The sequence below is a fragment of the Vombatus ursinus genome, unplaced genomic scaffold (assembly GCF_900497805.2).
Source record: "Vombatus ursinus unplaced genomic scaffold, bare-nosed wombat genome assembly UNPS02014825.1, whole genome shotgun sequence".
Lineage (NCBI taxonomy): Eukaryota > Metazoa > Chordata > Mammalia > Diprotodontia > Vombatidae > Vombatus > Vombatus ursinus.
In genome coordinates this window covers 8,018,485-8,043,134 of record NW_020954603.1, presented here as the reverse complement: position 1 = coordinate 8,043,134, position 24,650 = coordinate 8,018,485, and the positions used below count along the sequence as shown (strand labels likewise).

The window sequence follows — 24,650 nt, the reverse complement described above, 5'->3', positions numbered from 1 at the left end:
TCAGGAGATGTTGAGGTGGGGCTGGCAGGGCTTACCAAAGACCAGGCGCATGTGGGAGAAGGGAGATCCGTCACAGAAGCGTGGGCCTGGTGGGGAGCTCATCTAGTCCAACCTGAGCCCAGCCAGGGAAGCACTCTGTAGCACACCTGACCAGTGGGCACCCCGCCTCTGCTCACAGACCTCCAGGGACAGGGAACTCACTACCTCCTCAGAGGGCTGTTCTACTTTGGGCCAGCTCTCATGGCTTGGAAGGTTCTGCTTCTGGTTCTGCTCTCTGGGGCCGAGGCAAATCTGGCTGCTCCCCACCGGTCTTGGGGTTGTCCTGGCACCTGTCCTGGCCTCCATCTTCTGCGCTCAGTAGGCTGGAGAGTCTTGTCAGTCAGACAGACCCCCTTTTTACTCCTGGCTGGAGCCCTCAGACTTTTCCTCCTCGAGTCTCCCCCTCCCTCCTGTGACCCCACTGTGGTCTCTCCCCACACCTGGGTGCGGGCCGGCTGAGGCCCAGAGCCGCTCTCTCTTCACGAACAAGTCTTCCTCTGTTCTTCTGTGTTAGAGAGAACTAGGCTCAGCAGAGGATTTCTCCTGGGTGGTCTCACCCCCTCTTGAAGGATGAGTTATCACGAAAGCTCTTCACTGCCCTGTTTTTGGGGGAGAGCCCCCAGCAGACTTCTGGGTAATTGAAGTCCCCCGTCACTCTACTGAGCTGCCTCCTGGCCTCCTCATCTCTTTCCTCCTCCTTCCCAGGTGGTCTGTAGTCTGCTTCAATAACAAAGCCTCCCCCACCCTCTAATTTGACCCCCTCTCACATAGTCCTCCTTTGCTCCCCACTCTTATTCCTGGGTTTCCTCACGTGACTGTCTTTTCTCCCTGCAGACCACCACTCCGCCGTCTTGTTTCTTTTGAGAGGGCCCACACCATCCAGAGCTCTGGCCCAGTCATGGGTTCCCTCCCCAATGAGGTTCAGTGGGAGCCAGGAGGACCGATTTGTCTCCTTAGTTCTGTGGATTGTTAGCTAAGTTTGGGTGTTTGTGTGCAGACCTCGAAGGCCAGGACTTTGGCTCCCAGCCTTTTGTCTGGCTTTGTCTCCGGTGTGCTGCCGGGTGTCTCAGCTGCTCTTCCCTTTCCTTCACTGAGGCCTCTCTCTGGCATGTGGCGTGTGGGATACATGTGGGCCCACTTCCCCCTCCCCAGCCTGGGCTGGTGCCCCAGGAGCCCTTTCCCAGCTTTAGATTCTGTGAACCCACAAGAAGCATTCTCGAGACCAAGACTTCTTCCTAGAGCTTGGCTTGACTTGGAGGGCGGAGTCTGAGTGGAGAACACGGCAGGGATGGCCAGGGCATCGAGAGCGGCACGTGGCTGACCATGGCCCGGGTCTGGGGACCCAGAGGATTAAGCGCAGGGTCTGACTTGGCAGTGTAGCCTGAAGGCTGATAACCTGGAGAGATGACAGGGAGCATGCTAGGGGGGACGGGGCCTTGGTACCACATCTCTGGGTTCCAGGCCAGCAGCAGAGGACAAGCGTACTTGCTGGGCTGACACCACAGCTGCTGACCTCCATATGTTGGGCTCAGGTGGGGCCAGTCAGGCAGAAGCTCAAAGAATGGTCTTTTGATCTCCTTACCCCTGCTGGCTGTGGAGAGCTTGGCGCGGCCTCACCAGCTGTGCCAGGGTGGACCACCCCCTTCTCCTTTAAGTGACACCAGGTCACTGCAAACACCCTTCCTGAGGCAGAATCTGCCATGTACACTGGCCTAAGGCCTGTAGTGCTGGGAGGACCAGGGCCCTTAGAATGGACAAAACCAGGCCTTTAGGGTAGATGAGGCCAGGTCTTTGGTGTCGTGGGTCTGGGGTTTAGTGTGGACAGAACCAGAGGCCTCCTGGGTGAGCAGGCCCTGTTCTGGCCAGGCCTGAGATAGACCCCTGGCCCTGAGTCAGGAGCTGAGGTAGATCCCCGTGCTGCTGTGAAGCATCGGCTTCCTGCCCTGCAGATCCTTTATAATGGACAGAGCGTGGAGGTGGACGGTCACTCCATGAAGAAGCTGATCCGGGACTTGCAGCCCAACACCGAGTACTCATTTGTGTTGATGAGTCGTGGGAGCAGTGCTGGCGGCCTGCAACACCTGGTGTCCATCCGCACGGCCCCTGACCTCCTGCTGCAGAAGCCCCTGCCCGTGGCCAAGTACATGGAGGATGGCCGTTTTACCCTCACGCTCCCCAGAGTAGAGACCAAGTCAGCCATCAGGTGAGTGCCTCCCACTGAGCGGGTGGTGATGCCCCCAACTATACACCATCCTGCATCCCCAGCCCTCCCTGAAAAGTCTTGTCTAAGCGTGTCTGAGCAGCGTGGGGCTTCCTGTCCATCCCAGGTGGTTCTACATCGTGGTGGTGCCCATCGACCGCCTGGCTAGCGGACCCCTCAGCCCGCGTTGGCAGACACCAGACGAGCTCGAGCTGGATCAGGTAGGACCACGGCCTCTGTGTCCTGGGGGCGGGGGCCTTGGGCCGGGGTGGGAAGCAGTCAGCTCTTGGCCTCTGACTCAGCCCTTAAGGGCTCCCTTCCTGGGCCGACAGCCTTTGAAGGTCTCGGGGTCAGTGGCTTCAGTGTGACTTTTCTGGTTCCAAGGAGGCAGCTCACGGAGGCTATCTGGTAGGGTGCCTTGGGGCCTGGCATCCTTTCAAGCCCTGTGTCCTGCCTCCAGCTACTGGAGGCCATCGGCCATGGAGGTGCAGCCGCGCGGCGGCGGCGGCGGCAGATAGAGCGGCTGAAGCCCTACATCGCGGCTCAGGTGGAAGAGCTGCCTGAGACCTTCACCCTCGGAGACAAGAAGAATTACAACGGCTTCTACAATCGGCCTCTGTCCCCAGACCTCAGCTACCACTGCTTCGTGCTGGCCGCGCTGGAGGCAGGGGACACGGTGAGAGCAGGCACCCGGGAGAGTGATTGAGCAGCGGGGTGTGGGCTGTGGGGCCCTGGAGGAAGGCCACGGGGAACGGGGGGCTTCCTCTCCCGTTGTAGAGAAGGGCTGCTGGTTCTTCTGATGCCCTCAGCCCGTGGCTGATATTCTGCTGTAATGAGCAGATCACAACCATTTTTAATTGGAAAGTTGATAGTGTCTGTGTGCTATGTAGTAGAGTGTCGGTTGCAGGGGCCCCACGGGGCTTCCACCAGGCTCCCACCGGGCATCTTGGCCAGGGCTCTTCCTGCCTCCTGAGCAGGCCTGGCAGCATTTCCTGTTGCTTCTCAGTGGGCAAAATCTCAGGCCGTGCAGCTCAGCCCTCCCGGCTGCCTCCTGCCCAGCCTGTGCTCTCCCACCTCGGCTAACACCTCTGCAGAGATAGCGAGGGCCAGGCCATGGGGAGGCAGCTCAGGTTGGCAGGGACTGTGTCCCGACTCCAGGCCTCAGCTGTCTCTTTGCACCTTTCAACCCCTCATCTCTGCTCGGCCTCAGGAAGCCTCCCGGACTACATCCTCTTCCCTGTTGATACGGCCCCCCAGATATGGGAGGACAGCTCTTGTGTCCTCCTTCCCAAGAGGGTCAGCATTCCCAGTTCTTTCCACCAATCCCCACATTCCCCAGCCTGGCTGCCCTCCTGTGGACACTGCCCTGGGGCAGCACTGCACTGTGGATGCCAGATGAGGTCTGAGCAGGACCAAGGACAGGGGCAGTATCGCTCTAGTTTTGTACTCAGCCCTTCCATGCATCCCCGGGTCCTGTGAACTTTGTGGGGGTTGCCCCTCACTCTGGAGGTTGCTGTCCAGTGAGACCCCCATTCAGAGGTGTAAGATGTGGTCCCTGCCCCCAAGCATCTGCATGCCCTGTGCAGAGCCATAGTCTGGGAGGCTTCCTGGAAGCCCCCAAGACCCAGGAAGGTGCAGAGAGGCAGAGAATAGGGGAGCCCCTGAGCAGGGTGGGGGGCTTTCTAGGAACAAAGGAAGCCAGCCTGGCAAGAGTGCAGTACGTGGGATGGGTGGGGCAGGCTTGTGGGAGCCCAGCGAGGGCCTGAGGCCGATCTTCCGCCAGGGCTGCCATTCTTGTCAGAGGCAGCTGGTGGCCACCCAGAGCCCAGACCTGTCCTTCAGGTCATGTGTGCAGGGTGCAGTGAAGGAGGAAGTGGGCGGGGGGGATGGGAGGAGCCAGAGGTGCCATGTGAGTGACAGCTGGGGTCGTCCTCTCTGCTCTCAGGAGGCCCCGGTGTGCCTGTCTGCCTGGTGCCTCACCCCTCGTCCCCACTTTGGTCCAGTCCCATGGTGTCTCCTTGGGCGTATCTTTAGTTCTTCCCACTTCCTCTCGTCTCGTGTCCGTGTCTCAGTGTTTCTGGTCTCCAGCCACTCCCCCTGCACTGTCCTGCCAAGTCTGCCACCTGAGCCCCTGGTCCCATTCCTCTTCAGCTCCTGTGGCTGCCCCTTAGCTCCTTCCCCACTCTCTAGCTGGGCCAGCCTCCTGTCCTACCTAAATCACCCCCCGACACCCCAGACTGCTCACCGTTGAGGTCAAGCTGTATTCTCCCTTCTTCCAAGAGGCCAACCCACCCTGCCCCGTGTTTCTCCTGACCCTTTTCCTGCACCCTGCGGGCCTCCTCTGGTGTTCACACACACAAATGCAGCCCAGCCCTCACAGTTGTGCCGCCCCACCCCTGTGTATGTCCCCAGCGGCAGTACGCAGCCAGCCCGTACTCTGACGAGATCCTCGTGGAAGTGTCCTCAGCTAAGCAGCAGGATGAGCCCGAGATGCTGTGGGTCATGGGTCCTGTGCTGGCCGTCATCCTCATCATCCTCATTGTCATCGCCATCCTCCTCTTCAAGAGGTGAGCGGCGAAGCGGGTGGACCCAAAACCAAGTGGCTTCTAGCAGAGCAGAAGCGGGGGTAGGGGGCAGGGGAGTTTGTGGGGGTGGGGTGAATATGTGTGTGGGTAGGTGTGGCTGTGTTCACTCCTGTATACAGGAGGCCTGGCTTCCTTGCTGTGTGACCTTGACCCTTCCACTCTCGGTCCAACCCTACAATGAGGGGCAGCACCAGATGGCTCCCAGGGCCACTCTGGGCTCCCATGTTCTTTGCCCTTTAAGCTCCAGCTGTGTGCAGAGCCGTGTGCTGGACCCAGGGAAGAAATATTTCATGGTCCTTGCTCTCAGGGCGTCCACGTCCATCTGTCCACATGTATGTCTTCATGCGTGTGCATATCTGTGTATGTGGGAGTTCTTGCCTCATTGCTGACCACCAGGGTCCTGTACTGCACTGTTTGGGGCTGAGGTGGAAGGGGCTGGCCCAGTGCAGACACTCCGCAAGGGTCTTCCTGTGCTCCCTGCTGGGTGTCGTGCTTGTCCTCTGGGGCCCTGGGCTCTAGGGTAACACTGACCGCTCCTCTCTTCTGTCCTTGCTTGTCTCTGGATCTAGTAAACAAGAAAGGTAGGAACCCATTTTGTCTCCTTGCCCCCTCACCCTGCCTTGAGCCTCCAGAACGCAGACCCCTGCTCTGTGCTCCCGACTTCCCGCGCTACTTCACGCCCCTTCAGCCTCGTCCTGGGCCCTCGCTGGCGCAGACAGATACAGCCCTGGCTGGGTTTCCCAGGGGCCAGCGAGGCAGACTTCCTCCCTTGCTGATTCACATCTCCCTAGCGTTCCCTCATGGCCCAGCAGAGCTCACCCTCCTCATTGCTTGCTGGTTCACACACACTCCCATGATCCTTGAGGCCAAGTAGAGACATGCTTTGTGACCGAGGACTTAAGAGCCTGGACCAGCAAATGCTAATTTCTCAGACCCCTGGCCCATTTCTAGCCAGGGCTTCCTAGCATCTGCAAGCAAAGGGGCCACCCATAGGCGGCATGTCTTTCCTGAAGGGAGCAGGACCCCAGCCCAAGAGTCAGGCAGCTGGAAGCCACTCTCTGCCTTGCCTCTTACCAACCTTAATGAACTTGTGTTTCTTCATCTGTGAAACCAAGATGGGCAGACATGCAATATGTGAACCTTGAGACATATATCCATTCAACAAACTTTGACCAAGCATCTGATGTGTAGCACAGGAGATGGGGGGAGGTGGGAAGAGAGTCCAGAGCTGCCCTCATGGGACAGTGGCTCATCTAGAGGACCACGAGCCACCAGCACAACTGTCAAGACACGGTGATCAGGGAGGCTTTCTGGAAGAGGCAGCGCTTGGGCTGAATGCTAAGGAATAGGAGCGAGTGAATGAGGCAAGTGCTACAGGTCATGATGGGGAATGGCCAGAGCAATATGGAGACTGGAGCCTTCTACAGGTTCAGGGAGCTGGTGGAAGCCAGCAATGTGAGATCAGGTCGCAGGGGGCCTTGTGGGCCAGCCACAGTTGTTTGAATTTCACTTTGCCCACAGTAGGGCATCGCTAACATTCATTGAGTGGGGGAGTGACGCAGTCAGACCTACAATCAGGAAAATCACTTTGGTGGCTGAGTGGGACTGGACTCGAGTGGGGAGAGATGTGAGGCGGGCAGACCTCACCAGCAGCTACTGCAGTAATCTGGGTGTGAGGTGATGAGGGCCTGCGTTGAGGGGGGAGCCATGTCAGAATAGAGAAGGGGACGTATCAGAGAGATGCGGCAAAGGTGAAATGACTGGGCCTTGACAACAGCTTGGATGTGGGGGGTGAGAGAATGAGGCAGCCAGGATGGTTCTTGGGTTTGGAGCCTGGGCATGGCACTGGGAAAGGCCGGTGAGGGTAGAAACACAGGCATACCCTTGGTGACTGCCCATGTGGACATTTCAGGAAGAAGGTGAAGAAGAAGCAGTCACAGATGAACGAGGACATGCAGGACACTGATGTGTCTGACTCTGAGGGATTAGAGAATGACCAGGAAGAGGGGCCAGAGAGATGGCTGTACTGAGGTCACAGGGGCAGGGAAGGGAGACAGTACTGGCTTGGGGGCTTGGTGGAGGAGGTGGAAGGTGATGGAGCATAGCCTAAGGGAGCTGGGATGGTGAGGATACATCCAGGGGCCATCGTTGAGGCCCAGCAATCAAGGCAGGAGACAAGGACAGGGCCAGCCTTTGGATCTGGGACCAGGCAAAACCAAAGGGAGACATAGGCAATTCATTGCCCCCCACCCCCACGGCCTGGCCTGTTGGAAAGTGCCCCCAGCCTCCCTGGGCAGGCAGGCGGGGCCCTTCCCTGGCTCTTCTCATCTCCTGGATCTCTGCCATCCCACACAGATGTCTGAGACCAGGAACGGTCTTGTCTATGCTCAGTATGGCACAGCAAGCCAGGCTGGGCTCTCTCCTCCCCTGCAAAGGAGGGGCCGATGTGAGTCTTCTCAGGGAGCCCACCCCAGGCTTGGTGTGCTTGTCCCCATGCTAATCACGTCATCTGCATGCTGTCCACGTCATGTCTTCAGTGATCCAAGGTGTGGCCGGGACTCTGGCTGCCCTTCCCCTCGCTCTGCCCTGACTCCCTCCCATTGCCAGATCCCCAGGCCACCCCACCCAGAGGCCCTATCTCTGCTGTCTTAGGAAAAGGACCAACTCTCCTTCGGCTAAGGATGAGCAGTCTGTGGGGCTGAAGGACTCGCTGCTGGCCCACTCCTCAGACCCTGTGGAGATGAGAAGGCTCAACTACCAGACCCCAGGTAGGAGCTTTGTGAGCTGCCGGGGTGGGCTCAGCCTCAAGGATGCCAGGCCTTGTTTGGGGCATCCCTGGCCAGCCCCATACTGGGAAGATGCCGTGAGCTGGGCTGCTCTGCTCAGCCTCAGAAGCACTTGGGAAGTTACAGCATGATCAAGTGGGTCCTGATGACAGCTGTCCGTCATCCTGAGTAGAGGTAGTAAGCTACCTGTCCCTGGAGGGCTCCAAGCCCCGGTTGGATGTCCATGATCAGTTCTGCTGTCCAGGGGCTTCTTTGGCAGGTTAGACTTGCACTTGATGCCTCTGAGGACCCTGCCTGCTCCCCAAGAGGGGCTAAGCTCAGACTCTGTCATTCCTGGCCCTACATCTCCCTCCCCCTACCCTGTTATCCCTCCTTCCAGCTTCAGACTGAGGTCTGTTCTGCCCTCATCCCTGGCCCCAGCCTCCCTGCCTCCCGATTCTCTGACCATTCCTGCAGCACTGGCCTGGGCCCTGCCCCAGGGACCATGAGCAGCCCACGGGGTGAGGCCAGCGTGTGCCCTCGTTCGCGCCCCGAGTTCTGTCTGTCTTTTCTCCGCAGGTTCCAGTGTCCCCAGTTGCCCGAACATTTCAAGTTAGTTTCTGAGCTTCCTGCGTCTCTGTATTCTTGTGTCTCATCTTCTCTGTGTCCCATCCTTCCAGCCTTGGCTGTCTGCTCCCTTTCCTCTTTGGAGCTCCTTCTCCGCCTCCCTTCCCTACTCAGTCCTTCCTGTCTCCTCTCCATGTCGCTGTCTCTCCTTGTCTTTCCGTCTCTGTGATTCTCTTACACCATCAGTGTGGATGAGGGCTAGCCCATAGGGAAGGAAGGCAGGCCTGAAATGGGGGGACCCACAGAGGGACCGGTGTCTGCCTGGTCCCATAGAACATCTCTGTGCTGAGTCACTTGGGTTTAGCTACATCTGGGCCCTGAATCAGCAGCCCCAGAGATCTGGATGATACTTGACTGTGTGGGCAGTTCTGATAAGATGTCATTTAATAAAGGGATCGATAGAAAGTCTTACATTTGGGTTCAAAGGGAAAAGGCAAAGGCAGCTGGGAGGCATCGGGGTGGTCCACTGGAGCATGTGCTGGACCTGGAGGCCAGAAGGCCCGAGGCTGCATTCTGCCTCAGCTAATTCCTAGCTGTGTGACCTTGGGGGTCTCTGATCCTCCTTGGTTAATGGGAGTCCTTTCCAGCCCCAGGACTCACTGTAATCCTGCCTTGGACACTGGCTAGGCTGGGTGTCCCTGTCCCTCAATGTCTTTGGCTGTAAAGTGAGAGGGGGACCCCACAGCCTCTAGCTGTGGATCTCTGATCCTCTGACCCTAACAGCTGAGGGAGGCTCCTGGCAAGGTGAGAAAGTCTAGGGGTCCTGGAGCTGAAGACTGGCATCTTGGTCTCCTTTCAGGGCTCAGGGTCCAGGCCATCTCCTAGAGGACGTCTTTCATGAGAGCCCCAGTGGTTGATGAGTTTTTTCTTTTCCAATTCTCATGTTGAATTTTTCCATGCTTTCACCACCAAGCCCCTTGAAGCAGGGCCTGTTTCCTTCTAGCCTCTGTCCCTCTCCCCGGTGCCCAGCACAGTGCTGGACACCATCTTTGGTCTTTCTCTGAACCTGTGATTTCATTCAGGTAGGGTACTTCCTGGTGAGGAAATGCCAGGGCCCATGGACGGCCATGAGTCTAGAGGTTGCGTGAGGCCTGGGGTCAGGGGCCAGACTTGAGTGCCAGTTGCTGGATCCCTGAGGCCAGCTCGCTCCTCTCTTAGCCACAACTCTACCCTTTCTTCTTGGCCCCTATTTGTGGAGCTCTGAAAATTGGGTGGGTGACGTCTTGGGATTTGGGTTTACATGGAGAGGGCACAGCTGCCTGCATCGGGGCCCTCTACCCAGCTTAGGCCTCCTTTGGAGCGCAGGTCTGTTAGGTAAAGACACTGAGGAAGTGAGAGGAGTCAGCTGGGGCAGTCACTGCATGGGGGCAGGGCCCAGAGAGGCAGGGGCAGCACCAGGGTGTCAGGGAAGGGCCGCTCGCTGGGGACACTGTGGGCAGCTTCTAGACGAGGTGTCTCAGGTCCCTGACTCCTTGTCTCTGGGTACATGTGTGTACTGTCAGGACGGTCAGCCCCTTCTCCGGTCTCTCCCCCGACACACACACATGCCCTGCGTGCACACACAGACACACGTGGGCACGCGTGCACATGCCACACCTGCCCTCCTTTCTACTCTCCATTCTTTCACATGCTCCACCCATCCGTGTCATCGCATGTGCTGCCGTGTCCATCATCACACCACCATGTGCTGGCTCACCCATGGTCACACGTGTTCACATGTGTGCACACACATGCATTGTGGCTATCCCCCAGACCCTGTCCTGCCCCCCACTGATCTGGATATCCTTATGTGATCCTCAGGCATGCGGGACCACCCACCCATTCCCATAACAGACCTAGCCGACAACATTGAGCGGCTCAAGGCCAATGATGGCCTGAAGTTCTCCCAGGAGTATGAGGTGAGGGGGCTCTAGGGGTCTGACACCAACTCTGGCGGGAGGGTTGGGGTGGCCGACCCTTCAGGACGTGGAGGTGACCTCCCACTCAGCGTCCATTAGACAGACGCCTCCTGGGGGTCTTAGGGACACTGGGAACAGATGGACCTGGGCCCTGCCCTCAAGGGGCTCCGCATCCGAGGATATCAGGGCAGAGCAGGTCTGAGCCCATAGGGAGAAGGCGGGGAGGCTCATCTCACTGCAGAATAATGTTTTCGCCCAAGCTGTCGCCATGGAGGACGAGGCAAGAGAGGTCTCTGGGGGCCCCGCTACCCCTCGTCTGTCATGCTCAGCCCAGCCACGTCTCCTTTCCTTCTCCTCACATCTCCTCATTTGCCAAGTGCTGCCCAGCTGCCCACACTTGCAGCCTCTCCTATCTCTCTTCCCACTCCCGAGGCCTCTGGCTCAGCCCCAGCCCTTTTTTCTCCCTTTGTTCCCATCTTCAGTAAACCCCTAGGTATCTTCTAGGAAGCCTACCACCTCCAGGCATGTACCCAGCCTGGCAGTAATTCAGGGCTCTGGAGAGCACGAACCACGTGTCTGCCTAGGGATGCCTCTGCTTCTGCTCCTGGAGTTCAAGGCCTTGTGTTCCAGCCCAGCCTCCACGCCTTTATCTGTGCTGTTCTCCCCACCTAGAATGCCCAAATCAAACCCTGATTTAGATCCCTCTTCCTCTGGGAGGCCCTGACTCGCACAGATTCCTTTCCCTTACCTGGTCAACAGTGTTTGATCTGATGCCCCGAAGGTGCCCTCCTGTGGCCACTAGCACTTCCAATGGCTGGCAGACCTGGGCCTCCTGTCTGGGGAATCAGGGTGGGCTTCCCAGAAGGGGCAGCATTGGAGTTCAGCTGTGAGGAGCAGGTGTGGGTGCAGAGCCTGAGCTCGAAGCCCCTCCCTGACACGAGCACCCCCTGTGCCTCCCTCTGAGGCTTTGTCTGCTTCTGTGCCCTCCTGCAGTCCATTGACCCAGGGCAGCAGTTCACCTGGGAGAACTCAAACTTGGAGGTCAACAAGCCCAAGAACCGCTATGCCAACGTGATTGCCTACGACCACTCCCGGGTCATCCTTACGTCCATCGATGGTGAGCCCTTCTGACCCTCCACCCATTTTACAGAAGGGAAAAACACGTCCGAGAGAGGGGAAGTGAATCGTCCATCATGCACACTGGGTGGGAGCAGATCCTGGGGCAGGGGGGTTGCCCAGAGGCCAGCTGTCCCACTCCCACCCAGCACTTCTCACACTCTTGTATGTGCCCCTGGCTCCCATAGGGGTCCCTGGCAGCGACTACATCAATGCCAACTACATTGATGGTTACCGCAAGCAGAATGCCTACATCGCCACCCAGGGACCCCTGCCCGAGACCCTCGGCGACTTCTGGCGCATGGTGTGGGAGCAGCGGACGGCCACCATCGTCATGATGACACGGCTGGAGGAGAAGTCCCGGGTGAGTTGTTCCCCAGGGAGCAGGTGTGGGCTCAGCAGCTCGGCGTGGAGAGCCAGAGGTGAGGGGATGAGGGAGGAGACGAGTCCCTGCAGAGCGAGGCTTGCAGGAGCTGGGCACGAAGTAGTATGGTGGACAGGAGACCAGGGAAGGGGAGGAGAGCTGGTTCTGTTGGACTCTAAAGCAGAACCAGGAGGAGGAGGAGGAGGAGGAGGGATCAGATGCTGAGAAAAACGTGCAGGCAGCGAGAGCTGGAGTGGGCTGCTTTGGGAGGTGATGAGCTCCCCATCACTGGAGGCCTCCAAGCAGTGATGGAGTGACACTTGTCAAGGACAGCGTTATGGGGGTTCTTGGTCAGGTGCAGGCTGAGGCCCCTGAGAATCTGGTGTGTGCCGCTAAGTGGGGAGGGTGGGGCGCCTGAAAATGGCTCAGGAACACGATGAAGAAAAGTGGCAGCAAACGGGTCAGGCCGGAGTGGGCAGCCTGTGGGCGAGGCCAATGAACATTCCATGAAGGCCCCAGACAAGGAGTCTTGTCCCAGAGGCCAGATCCCTCGGCCCTTCAGCTCATCCACCCCGGCTTCCCACACTTACGTCCAGCCCTGCCTGTCCTTGCCACAGGTGAAGTGTGATCAGTATTGGCCGAGCCGGGGCACTGAGACCTATGGGTTCGTCCAGGTGACGCTGCTGGACACTGTGGAGCTGGCCACCTACACCGTCCGCACCTTCGCCCTGTACAAGGTGCCAGGGGCCCCAAGGGGGTTCCCGGGCCAGCAGGGAGGGAGGGAAGCCTGGCCCAGAGAGAGACCAGGAGAGGGTGTGGAGGAGGGGGCATGGTGGGGGGATAAGGAGCTGGCAGTTGGGTGGGGCAGGGGGTTCAGCACGGGCAGCTCACAATGACACCCAGCCCTGGCCCATGCTTCTCCCGCCAGACCGGCTCCAGTGAGAAGCGGGAGCTTCGTCAGTTCCAGTTCCTGGCCTGGCCTGACCACGGGGTCCCTGAGTACCCAACCCCCACCCTGGCCTTCCTGCGCAGGGTCAAGGCCTGCAACCCCCTGGATGCTGGGCCCATGGTGGTACACTGCAGGTGAGGGCATGTGTGGGGGCCGGGCACCATGCTGCTCTGATCTACCCTCCCCAAACTCCGCAGTGGATCAGGCCAGGTCTAACGAGGGCTGCTTCCCATGAGAGAAACGCCGAGTCTGACCCTTGGGTTCGACAGATCCACTCCCCAGTTAGAGGCTAGGGGAGGCTTGGCTAGAATAGCAGTTTGGCTGAAAGAGATCTGGGGGTTTGAGTGGACTGCAGGCTGGACGTGAAGCAGCCTGAAATAGCCAGTGTGATCTTGGGTTGCATTGAGAGAGAAGGCATCATGGCCAGAATCGGGGGAGGTGACCATCTTCCTGACTTCTGCCTGGTCAGACTTCATCTGGATGCCACCCAGAGGGGCGCAGCCAGGCTGGTGAAGGGCCTGGAGTGCAGAGGTTATGGGAGGATCAGGGGAAGGAGGTTCAGCCTGGAAAGACTCAGTAGAGTCAAGAGAGCCAGGTCCAAGGCTCTATGTAAGGGAGAAGTTATTAACAATTAACTTTCAAGAGCTTAATTAACTTAATTCACGTAACAAGAGTTGTCCCAAAGTGGCATGAGTGCCCCCTCAGGAGGTAGTGAGTTCCCCATCCTGGAGGTCTTCGGGCAGAAGCTGGAGAACACTTGGCAGGATTGTTCTCTGTACCTTGCTTTTTACTCTGTGGCCATTCTTAGAGGTCTTCCCAGGTTTTTAAAAATTCTTCATGTGGTTTCTGCTGCTGCCATCAGACAATAAGCATTTATTAAGCACCTACTGTGTGCCAGGCAATAAAGAAAGGCAAAAACCCCCTCCTGGCCCCAAGAGACCTTACATTCTAATGGGGGATGACCACACACAAAAACTTGTGTACCTCCAAGATGGAGACAAGACAGAGGGTTAGGGAGCTAGCAGCCGGGACTAGGAAAAGTCTGCTGCAGAGAGTAGGACTGAATTGAGTCTCGAGGGAAACCAGGAAATATTCCGTTACATTCGTATACCAGAGTTTGTTAAAGCCCTTTCCCAGTTGGTGGACACTCTTTGTTTCCAGTTTTTTTGCTGCCACCAAAAAAAAAAAACTGCCATGAATATTTTGTTATGTAGACTTCTTTCTGTTGTTCACCTCCTTGGGGTCTATGCCTAGCAGTCCACTGAGCCAAAAGTTATGGACAGTTTAGTGACTTTTCTTACATAATTCCATGTTTTCCAGAATATCTGGAGCAGTTCACAATTCCACCATCAATGTATTAGCGTCTTTCTTCCCATACCTCTTCCAACGTGGGTTATTTCCATTTTTTTTTCATCTTTGCCAATCTGATGAGTGTGAGATGGAACACTAGAGTTGTTTTAATTTGAATTTCCCTGTTATTAGTAATGTGGAGCATTTTTGGTGTTTTTCATCTTTGCAAATGTCCTTCGGCCACTTGATCAGTTGGGGTAACTCTTCTTGGACTTGGGTATTTGTGTCAATTTCTTATGTAACCTGGGTGTATGACCTTTGTCAATGGTATGTGTGTCGTGCCAAGATTTTTCTCACTCAACACGTTCTCTTCTTACTCTATCCACATTGATTTTGCTCATGCAACAACACTTTAAAATTTTATGTAATTGAAATAGTCTCTTTATTGGCATGGCACAATGGGAAAAGTACTAGGTTTAGAGTCAGGACTTGAGTTCAAATCTCACCTGCTAGCTCTGTGATTCTAGGCAAGCCTCTTAACCTCTCTAGGCCTCAGTTTCCCCATCTGTAAAATAAGAGAATTGGGTTAATGAATCTCTAAAGTTCCTTCCATCTACAAATCTATGAATTTTTACAATTACCCACGCCTTTGTTTCTGAATTCTTCTCTTGCCATAGTTGTGGAAGCTACCTGCTGCTTTGGTTTTGTAATTTTTTAAAGATGTGACCTTATATATATTTTATGGTCCATTTGGAGATTATTATAGTATATGGTGCAAGATGTTGGTCTAAACCTATGCCAAACTGCTTTGCAGTTTAGCCAGTGGTTCTTGTCAAAAAAAGGGAAATCCACCTTTCTCCCCTCCCTCCCTCCCATAGTTTGTGTTTTTAAGTTTCCTGAATGCTGGGTGATGGTATTCCTGTACTTCTATGCTTACCACTGCTTAGCATAGTTCCTGACACTGTTTGTTGATTGTTTAATGTTTAACCCGTGCCACCGAGGTCTCCTTCTCTATTTTTTAACTAAATAGCTCTGCAGATTACTTCTTTGTAATATGATTTCAAATCAGATAATGTTTCGTTCCTTTCTTTTCTGCTTTTCCTCATTGTTTTCTTTAGATTATTGACCTTTCGTTCCTCTACATGAAGTTTGATATTGTTAGACTCTATCAGATAATCTGTTAGTATTTTGATTGATATGGCACCAAATCCTTTAATTATGTAGTGTATAGTCATTGTTGTTAATGTTGGTGCAGACTAACCATGAACAAGGAATTTCCAGTTATTCAGCTTCCTTTATTTCAGAAAAGGGCAGCTATTGAGCACCTTCTCTGTGCCAGGCCCCTGTCCTTGGTGCTAGAAATGTAAAGATAAAAACAAAACAAACCCTGTTGTCAGGGAGTTTGCCTTCTGCAGGGGCAATTCAGCATGATTCAGACAGATAAGTTGGATAGTCAGTAAATATTTATTAAATACTTATTATGTGCCTGGGCCTTGTACTAAGTGCTGGGGACTCAAAAAGAAGCAAAAGATAGTCCTTGCCCTTAAGAATCTTACAATTGAACAACAAGCAAACAAAGATGTAGAAAATAAGCTACGTAAAGGAAAAATAGGAAATAATTTAAAAAAGGGACAGCACTAGAATTAAGAGGGATGGGGCAGCTAGGTGGTGCAATGGATAGAGCTCTGGCCTTGGAGTCAGGAGGACCTGAGTTCAAATCTGGCCTCAGACACTTGATACTTACTATGTCTGTGACCCTGGGCAAGTCACTTAACCCCGATTGCTTCACCAAAAAGCAAAAAAATAAAAATAGAATTAAGAGGGGATGGGAAAGGCTTCCAGTAAAAGGCGGCATTTTAGTTAGGACTTAGAAAGAAGCCAAGGAGGTCAGCAGTCAGAGCAGAGGAGGGAGAGAGTTCCAGGCCGGGAGCTGAGAGATGGAACAGCCAGGAGGCCAGTGTCACTGGGTCCAAGAGTACTTGTGGAGGAATGAGGTGTAGGAAGACTGGGGCACCTAGGTTAGGAAGGGCTTTGAGTGTCAAACGGAGTGCTTTGTCTTTGATCCTGGAGGTGATAAGGAGCCCCTGGCGTTCATGGAGTAGTGGGAGGTGACGTGACCTCCCTTTGGTGGCTGAGTGGAGGATAGGCTGGGGTGGAGAGAGGCTCAGCAGGGAGATCCCCGCCCCAGCAGCTGTTGAAACAGTCAAGGTGTGAGCCACCTGTCAGTGGAGAGGAGGGGGCGTCCTAGAGAGCCCTTGGACGGGATGGAGAGTGAGGAAGGGCTGAGACACATCTCAGGGAGAGGGTCGAGGGAGGCCTGACCTCCGCAGGAGGAGGTGATGGCCACGCTTGGAGAAGAGAGTGTGAGCAAAGACACAGACGGGAGGGAGCAGGATGGGCGCTGCTCAAGAACTCTTCAGTTGGAGAAGGCTGGGAAGTGAGACGTTGAAGGCCAGTTATTTTTTGAGAAGGGGGTCGCTAGGAGCAGGCATGCACTTTAGAATGGACTGGACAGATAGCCTAGCGCTGTGAGCTCCAGAGTTCCAGCACTCCAGTGAGGAGGCTGGAACCAGCACTGTCAGCTCGAGAGCCCCCCTCACTCACGCTCTCTGGGGCGGGGGTCCATGTTACAGACGAGAAAACCATCAGGCCGCACAGCTGGTAAGGGGCAGAGGCTGTATTCGAACTCAGGCGTCTGGTACCCAGTCCAGTGTCCCAGAACTCCCAGATAGAAGGGGCCTCGGTGTAGTTATTCTGTCCTCTATCTGGACACGCTGTCCCGAAAGAGGCTTGAAGACGTGCAGTGTCGGGGAGCTCATCACCTCCTAAAGCAGCCCATCCCACGTTGGGATGGCTCTCCCTCATTGCCCTCTGTGGTCTGTCCTCTGGGATGAGACAGGACAGGGCCAAGCCCTCCGGCACATAATGGTCCTTTGAAGACCAGCAGACGACACTTCTGTCTCTCCTGAATCTTCTCTCCAGCACACATCAATTCCTTTAACAGATTCTCCTCCGATGTGGAGTCTGGCCCCTTCCCCATGCTGGATGCCCTCCTCCAGACACTCCAGCTTAGCAGTTAGCTTCCTGAACCCAGGGCCTGGGCAGAGGCAGAGGGCCCATCATCTCCTCAGGGTTGGAAGCTCCGGCTCTCTCTTAACGAGTCCGAGACCCGAGAGTTTTCTTGGCTGTCTCATCAGACTGCTGTTTCATTGGGCTTGCGTCCCACTAAAACCCCAAGATCTTTTTTCAGACAGTACTTTCCAGCCCTGCCTCCCTCCACGTTGTATTGAGTTGACTTTTTTAGGCCAAGTATAAGACTTTACATCTCTCCTATTACATTTCATCTGATTCAATTCTGCCCAGAACCCAGGTCTATTGAGACCCGTCTGGGCTTAAATCCATGTGTTTAGGCCCAGGCTGAGGGCCCGGGATCAGAGGAGTTCCATTTCCAAGCCGAAGCCTAACCCTTGTGTGTCCCCTAGTGCTGGTGTGGGCCGCACGGGCTGCTTCATCGTCACGGACGCCATGCTGGAGCGCATGAAGCACGAGAAGACCGTGGACATCTACGGACACGTGACATGCATGCGCTCACAGCGCAACTACATGGTACAGACGGAGGACCAGTACGTCTTCATCCACGAGGCCCTCCTGGAAGCGGCCACATGTGGCCACACGGAGGTGCCAGCCCGAAGCCTCTACGCCCACATACAGAAGCTGGGCCAGGTGCCACCTGGGGAAAGCGTGACCGCCATGGAGCTGGAGTTCAAGGTGGGTGGAACGCCAGGGCGAGGCTGGTGCCCTGGCGCCGCCGTCTGTTCCCCCTCAGAGTCTCTGAGCTATCAGGGATCCCAGAGGCAGGCATCTGGTCCTGCAGGTGCTGGTCCAGCAGCTTACTAGATAGCGCCCCTCACCTGCTCCTTGTTCCACCTTTGGAGGCCAAGCAGGAGTCTCGTCTCTCCTCCGTAGGACAGCCCTGCCAAGACTTGAACACGGCTCCCATGTCTCACCCCCTTCCCCCTCCTCACCCCCCCCCCAAGCCTTGTCTTTTGTAGGCTAAACACCCTCAGTCCACCTCTATGACAGGCCCTTCCCCAACCTGGCCGCCATCTTCTGGACACTCTACTTCACCACCCAGCAGTCCCCCAGATGTGGGCTGAGAACTGTGGGATGGTCCCCTGCTTCTCTCTCCCATTAAATACCAAGGCTTAGTCTTCCTTAGTGGCTGGGTTCCTGTGCCGCTGACTCAGAAAACCGGTAGCCCCTCAAAAGCCTCCTAACCAAGCCTTCCCCATTTATCCCTCTGGGATTTCATCTTCTGGGAGTCAGGCTAATAGTCTGGTCAGACATGATCTTTTGGTATCCTTACTTCCTTTGTCCAAGTCATTGATAACCCCAAGCACAGAGCCCTCAGGCCTTCCACCAGAGACTTTCCTCCTAGGCCCTGATCCCTAGCGGCTCCCCTTGAAGCACCAGCTCTGCTCTTGAGGGGCTGCCTCTCACTCTGCCAGGGCCTGGCCCAAGCCCATCTCTGCCTCCAAGGGGCAGAGCCCCCTGACTGAACCCTCTCGGGCCCACAGCTGTTGGCGAGCTCCAAGGCCCACACGTCGCGATTCATCAGCGCCAACCTTCCCTGCAACAAGTTTAAGAATCGGCTGGTGAATATCATGCCGTACGAGCTGACCCGCGTCTGCCTGCAGCCCATCCGGGGTGTGGAGGGCTCAGACTACATCAATGCCAGCTTCATCGATGGATACAGGTCAGTGGGGCTGGGCCACTACCTGCATGGGGGCACTGGGGCCTGCCCAGCCTGTAGGGATGGCTGCAGAAGGTGGAGGTCCACAGCCTGCCGGTGGGAGGGGAGGCAGCTGGGTACGGGAGGCCTTGAATGCCAGGAAGAAAAACTTGGATTCTCACCCTCAGACCTCAGTAGGGAGGAACTGCGAGAGAATTGAACAAGACACTGCTTGGGTTTTTTTAGTGGGGAGGATTGGGGGGGCATGAGTCTGAGTCAAAAAGGCAAAGCCCAGGTGCAGATCCTGGACACCAGGTGCCAGTGCATGTGACGCCCCTTTCCCTGTCTCAGGCAGCAGAAAGCCTACATTGCCACACAGGGGCCGCTGGCTGAGAGCACAGAGGACTTCTGGCGGATGCTCTGGGAACACAACTCAACCATTGTGGTGATGCTGACCAAGCTTCGGGAGATGGGGCGGGTGAGACTCATGTTCTCTCCCTCCCCACACTGGACCCTTCTTGGTCCCCTAGACTGCCCTGGCTGAGCCCCTGGGCCCCATCTCTGCCCCCCTGGCTGAGCCCCTGGGCCCCATCTCTGCCCCCTGCCTGTTATGGCTGAGCCCCGGGCTCCACCTCTGCCCCCCTGGCTGTTATGGCTGAACCCCAGGCCCCATCTCTGCCCCCTGGGCTGCTCTGGCTGAGCCCTGGGCCCCATCTCTGCCCCCTGGGCTGCTCTGGCTGAGCCCTTGGCCCCATCTCTGAGCCCCTGGGCCCCATCTTTGCCCCTCAGGCTGCCCTGGATGTGACTCAGGGCCCCATCTCTGCTGCCTGGGCTGCTCTGCCTCTGCCCTGGGCCCTGATTCTTTCTCTGACCCCTGCCCTCCCCCAGGAAAAATGCCATCAGTATTGGCCAGCTGAACGCTCTGCTCGCTACCAGTATTTTGTGGTGGACCCAATGGCCGAGTACAACATGCCGCAGTACATCCTACGAGAGTTCAAGGTCACAGATGCCAGGGTATGTGCCTGGCCCAGGATGGCATCTGGGTGCCCTCCTCCGCCCTTTGCCCTGTGGTCCCCTTGGCATGCTCTCCTGGTGCCAGCTCTGCAGGTCACCCTCCTTTCCTGGTTCAGGGACTTCTCCCTCCCCTGGTAGTCCCAAGCTTCTTGTCCTGCCCTGTCCTTCCCTCCTGGTCCTGGTGGCTGCTCTCTGGGGGGCCCCCAAGTGAGTCAGGCCCTGGCTCCCTGTCTCCCTCCCCACCCCAGCGCCCCATCTTTTCATTCACTCACTGTGGCCTCCCAGGCCTCACGCTGCCCTTGCTCTTGGCCACACACAGACATCAAGGCAAGTTCACAAGCATTTATTAATGTGCCAGGCTCTGTGCTGGGGAGACAAAGAGAGGCAAAAGACAGTTCCTGCTGTCAAGGAGCTTCTGGTCTAAAGGGGAAGATGACATGCAAACAACATAGAAACAGGACCGGGAGAGAATGGGAGAAAATCCCGGAGCGGGATCAGGAGAGGCTTCCTGTAGAAAGGGGCATTTTAGCTGGGACTTGAAGGCAGCCGGGAGGTGCAGATGAGGAGGGAGAGCGTTCCAGGGCCCCCGTGCATGTGCCAGAACTCTAGAATTCCTCCGCTTCCCCCCTCCCATCACCCATCTGTCCTTGCACCTCCCCCTTGCTAAGCCCCCGGCTGGGCCTCCCCAGCCCTGCCTCTGTGTGGTGGTCCTCCTCCCCTCCTCCCTGGGATCTCTCGCCCCTTTGTCCCATCACGACCAGTCTTGTCTCAGCCTGCGCCAGCCGCTCCGCCACTGCTCCCAGCCTGGGCTCTGCCCGTGCTTGCCCATGCCCTCTCGGCTGAGGCCGTCCTCTCCCGGTGGGTGGCTGGAGAGGAGGGGGTGACTCAGGCAGATGTCACAGCGGCGGAAGTGACTGGACGTGGCCACGGGCTGCACGTGGGGAAGGGGAAGATGAGATGGAGTGGGAGGAGCCAGGGATGTACGGGGGAGGGGCACTGAGGCATCATACCCCAAACTTTCCTCCTTCACTCTCAGGGCAGGAAGAGATGGCCCTTCTTGCCTCTGGAGTGTGCCTCGGGCTCACCCCTCTCCTCCTGCACATCACCCTCTCTGCCGTCCCCTCTCCCTCTGTAATCTTCACCTTCTCCCCAGACATGCCCAGGTCTCCCCATCTGTGAAAGCCCTCATGTCCCCAGCAGCTGCCCCCTGAGGTCCAAACCCACCCTCTCCGGTAATCTAGTTGCCAGATCCCATGACCTCTTCTCCATCCTCGTCCTCTGGGGCCCCCCTACAGCCTCTGACACTGCCCATCGCCTTTCCCTGGTTCTCTGCGACGTAGCTCCTTGGCTCTGACCTCCTCTTCTCCATCCCTCCCTCCCTGGGTGTCCCTGGGCATCCTTTGTCTCTTCTCTAACATTCCCGAGCCATCTCATTGGCTCCCCCGGATCCAAATTCCATCTCTTGGCTGAGTCCCCCTTCCTCTCTGTCCACCCTGACCCCCTAAGCTCCAGGGCTTTATCACCAACTGCTCCTTGACCTGCCGTGGGCATCTCCCACTCTCCGTGTCCAGAACAGGACCCCCACACCCTCCCCTCTGGAACATTTCAAGCTTCCCAAGGCAGGGTCTGTCCTGGCTCCCCCAGCGTGGTGCCAGGCCGACTCCTGGACCAGTGTTCAATTCTGCCAGGTTGTATCGGGCTGCACAGAACATGCCGGGTGGAGCCGGGCCCTGGCTCTTGTCCCTGCTCTGCCCCTCACTGATGGGGCTCACCCCCAAGCCTCAGTTTCCTCCTCTCCCAATGGTGGGGGATAAGGCCTGGTGAGTCTCATGGTGGCTGGGGTGCCTCACTCTCTGGGCCTGCCAGAGCGCCCCCACACCCCTGCCATCCTGCTCTTGGGAGTCCCAGTGTGTGATGGTCACGTCAGCACAAGCGTCAGCTGTTACCCATTGCACAGACGCAGAAAGCGAGACCTAGCCACCAGAAGCAGTCCCTCTTCACATTTCCTTTGGGCTCTGATTTTCTTTGGGGTCTCAGGTCCATCATCTGTAGATTGGGTGTGAGTGACCCGATGACCCAGAGCTGAGGTCCTGCCAGTGCCAGGCCCTGCAGCCTGTGGGGTGACGAAGGTTCGAGCCCCTTCCCCAGTCTACTGGGCCTGGTTTTTTCCCCCCACACATACATGTGCTCACATGTGCCCCCAGCCTGGGGGGAGAACAAGATGCCCGGGGGCAGCCGCTGGGAGAGCTTTCTTTCTCACCCACCTGCATTCCCCCCAGGACGGCCAATCGAGGACAATCCGCCAGTTCCAGTTCACAGACTGGCCAGAGCAGGGGGTGCCCAAGACCGGCGAGGGCTTCATTGACTTCATTGGGCAGGTTCACAAGACCAAGGAGCAGTTTGGCCAGGATGGACCCATCACCGTGCACTGCAGGTGGGCCCTGGTGGGGGGACCAGGCTGGGGTGAGGGCAGAAGGGGCCAGGCTTGGGAGGAGGATGCCTGAACCTGAAGCTGCCCCCTTGCAGCGCCGGGGTCGGCCGCACTGGCGTCTTTATCACTCTGAGCATCGTCCTGGAGCGCATGCGCTACGAGGGTGTGGTGGACATGTTCCAGACCGTGAAGACCCTGCGCACACAGAGACCCGCCATGGTGCAGACAGAGGTACAGGCGCCTGGGCAGGTGGGGTCCCCCAGTGGGGCGTGGCTGGATCCAAGATGAAGTTCTGTAGGGATCGACGTCATGTCTGATGTGAGCGTGGAGATCCACAAAGGAATGTGCTTAAAAAAAGATCCAGGGGTCCTAATGGCCTGTAAGCTCAGTAAGACGGTAGCAAGGGGAGCAGTGGCCCCCAGAAAGACCAGGGGTATCTTAGGCCACACTAAGAGGCAGAGCTTCCAGGAGCGAGGAGCCCCTCCATTCTCTGTCCACATTAGACCTCACCTGGAGGCTGGGGGTCAGCTCTGGGCAGAGGCAGCCAGGGTGGGAAAGGACCTTGAGTCCATATTATATAATGACCAGCTGAAAGACGTAGGAGTGTTTGCCTTGAAGAAGAGGAGCTTGGCTTTGCAGGGCCCTGAAGGGCAGCACTAAAATCGGTTGGATTGGGGGAGGAGAGGGGCTGCCTTGGGCCATGGTGAGCTCCCCCTTGCTGGGGGGCCGGCTCCTGGCGGGGGGAGTCTGCCTGCCTCAGGGGACTGAGGCCTCCTGTGACCGTTCCTCGTCTCCTTTCTTCCGCGCCTCCAGGACCAGTACCAACTGTGTTACCGAGCGGCGCTAGAGTACCTGGGCAGCTTCGATCACTATGCAACGTAACCTCCGCTCGCTCACTCAGTCGTCCTCGTCCTCACCCTCATCCCCATCCTGTCCTGGGGCCCGCAGGGGCATCGGGAACCGCTCTCTGAGCCATAGAGACCATTGCCCTGCCCTCCCGCGTGGCGGCAGCGGCCAGGGCTCAGACCACAGTGTCCCAGGACCTTCCCCCCAAACCCCAGAGCCAAATGTGTCTGGGGGGGGCGGCTGCTGCCCCCACGTTCCTCATGCTGCTTCTCCCTGGGCGGGCGGGCGGAGCCACCTTTTTGTACTCAGTTCAGTAGGGGTAGCTGGGTGGGTTTTGTAACCTCTTTTGACTTCCCTTCTTCGTGGACGGTGAAAGGGTCCACACTCTGTTCTTGGCTGGGGACTTTCTCACTCTCTGATCCTTTTCTTTGTGTTTACTCTTATTGATACAAATAAACAGAAGATGCCTTTCCTCCTGGGGAGTCACCCGCTCCGGGGAGCAACCCCATACCCAGGGCCCGCTGGGGGCGGGCAGGCAGGGGCTGCTACCACTCCGGGAGAACCACCACTAATTCTATTCTGTTTTCTCTTTGGTTTTCCTTAAAGGCCTTTTTTTAGGTGCCACAGCTGTTGGGGGGAGGGGGGGGCAGGAGGGGGACCTGGGGGAGAAGGGAAATAGCTCCAATCATCTATTCCAATGCGTGTTTAAAAATTACAGCCTGGTACTGATGAAGCATCTGGGGAGACCCCGAGAGGGCGTTTCCCATCACCCCCGTGTTTGCAGAGATTAAAAATACCATTCCTCCCTCACAGCAGCCAGAGGCGGCTAGGGCAGGAGCTGGGGCACCTCCTCCTCTCGCTGCCTTCTGCTGCCCTGTGCTCGGCGGGCAGTGGGGCGGGGCCTGGGCAGGGCACTCAGAGAGTGTCCCAAACATACAGGGAAGAGCACAATCCGGAGCCCAGCCCCCACGCTGGGCAGCGCCCCAGGGTTGCCTGGGGAAGCACACTTTCGCCACACAGGACAAGGCAGCGTCTCAGAGACCCCGGCGTCCTGCACCCACCTGTAGCTGTTCTGTAGGAATTCATCATCACAGCCAATGTTCAATTTCAGGGTGTCCTCATGAACCAATGTGGCCAGACTACTGGACTCGGTGTACCTAGTCGCATCCCCCTTCCCCTCCTCCTCCTCACTCAGGGGAGCACCCTGGGCCTGCCCGGCCAGTGGAGGGGGTGGGCAGAGCCCCACCCTCGACCCCGGCACTCAGGGTCACTCTGTCGGAGGAGACCAATGTTCATTTCTGCCTTGTGGGTGTCGTGCTGTTGGGTGGGTGCGCGCTGTACGCCACGCGTCTGTTTTCTACTTGTTATGAGACTGCAGCGTCATTACATAATTCTGGATGTTAATAAATTTGAATAATCGGGTTTCATACACACGAGGCTCCCGACTCTTCTTTCCTGTAGCTATCCTCTAGTTAGCCATGCCCATGTAACAGGACAGAGCAAGACTCACCCCACCGGCTGCCCACCTCAGTGACCCACTAGTGTCTCCACGTCCTCCACACGGACGAGGGGAGTTAGCCCAGTACGTGGTCCACCCCCAGCCCTGAAAATCCTGGGGGGAGAGGGAAGCCTGGGAGCCTGTCTGCATCTCCTCAGACCCCTACTGGGAACTCCTGGATTGCACTTAGCTCTAAGAGTTTCGCACACTCCCACGTGCCCCTCTCAGGGCCAGAAACCAACTCTGCAGCCCAGCTCCCTGCACCGAGAAGGCTCTGAGGAAAAATCCCAGCTCTT

The 24,650-nt window shown here is 56.9% G+C and overlaps 1 protein-coding gene across 5 annotated transcripts in view; it reads left to right on the top strand.

The window, feature by feature from the left end:
• PTPRF (protein tyrosine phosphatase, receptor type F) overlaps nt 1–23,495 on the top strand; it is a 102,014-nt gene extending 78,519 nt beyond the window's left edge. For 3 of the 5 annotated variants that reach the window (XM_027838100.1, XM_027838101.1, XM_027838099.1), the window contains 17 exons: nt 1,989–2,242; nt 2,367–2,460; nt 2,700–2,915; nt 4,652–4,806; nt 7,432–7,592; nt 10,017–10,114; nt 11,108–11,231; nt 11,419–11,594; nt 12,212–12,331; nt 12,523–12,677; nt 17,316–17,601; nt 18,411–18,589; nt 18,917–19,043; nt 19,454–19,579; nt 21,859–22,013; nt 22,106–22,241; nt 22,824–23,495. In XM_027838100.1, the coding sequence (XP_027693901.1) occupies nt 1,989–2,242; nt 2,367–2,460; nt 2,700–2,915; nt 4,652–4,806; nt 7,432–7,592; nt 10,017–10,114; nt 11,108–11,231; nt 11,419–11,594; nt 12,212–12,331; nt 12,523–12,677; nt 17,316–17,601; nt 18,411–18,589; nt 18,917–19,043; nt 19,454–19,579; nt 21,859–22,013; nt 22,106–22,241; nt 22,824–22,892 (2,631 nt within the window). In that variant the 3' untranslated portion in view covers nt 22,893–23,495. The remainder of the gene's footprint in view (nt 1–1,988; nt 2,243–2,366; nt 2,461–2,699; nt 2,916–4,651; nt 4,807–7,431; nt 7,593–10,016; nt 10,115–11,107; nt 11,232–11,418; nt 11,595–12,211; nt 12,332–12,522; nt 12,678–17,315; nt 17,602–18,410; nt 18,590–18,916; nt 19,044–19,453; nt 19,580–21,858; nt 22,014–22,105; nt 22,242–22,823) is intronic. The other 2 variants (XM_027838103.1, XM_027838102.1) reach the window with 1 other exon arrangement.
• Nucleotides 23,496–24,650: the final 1,155 nt, after the last annotated feature.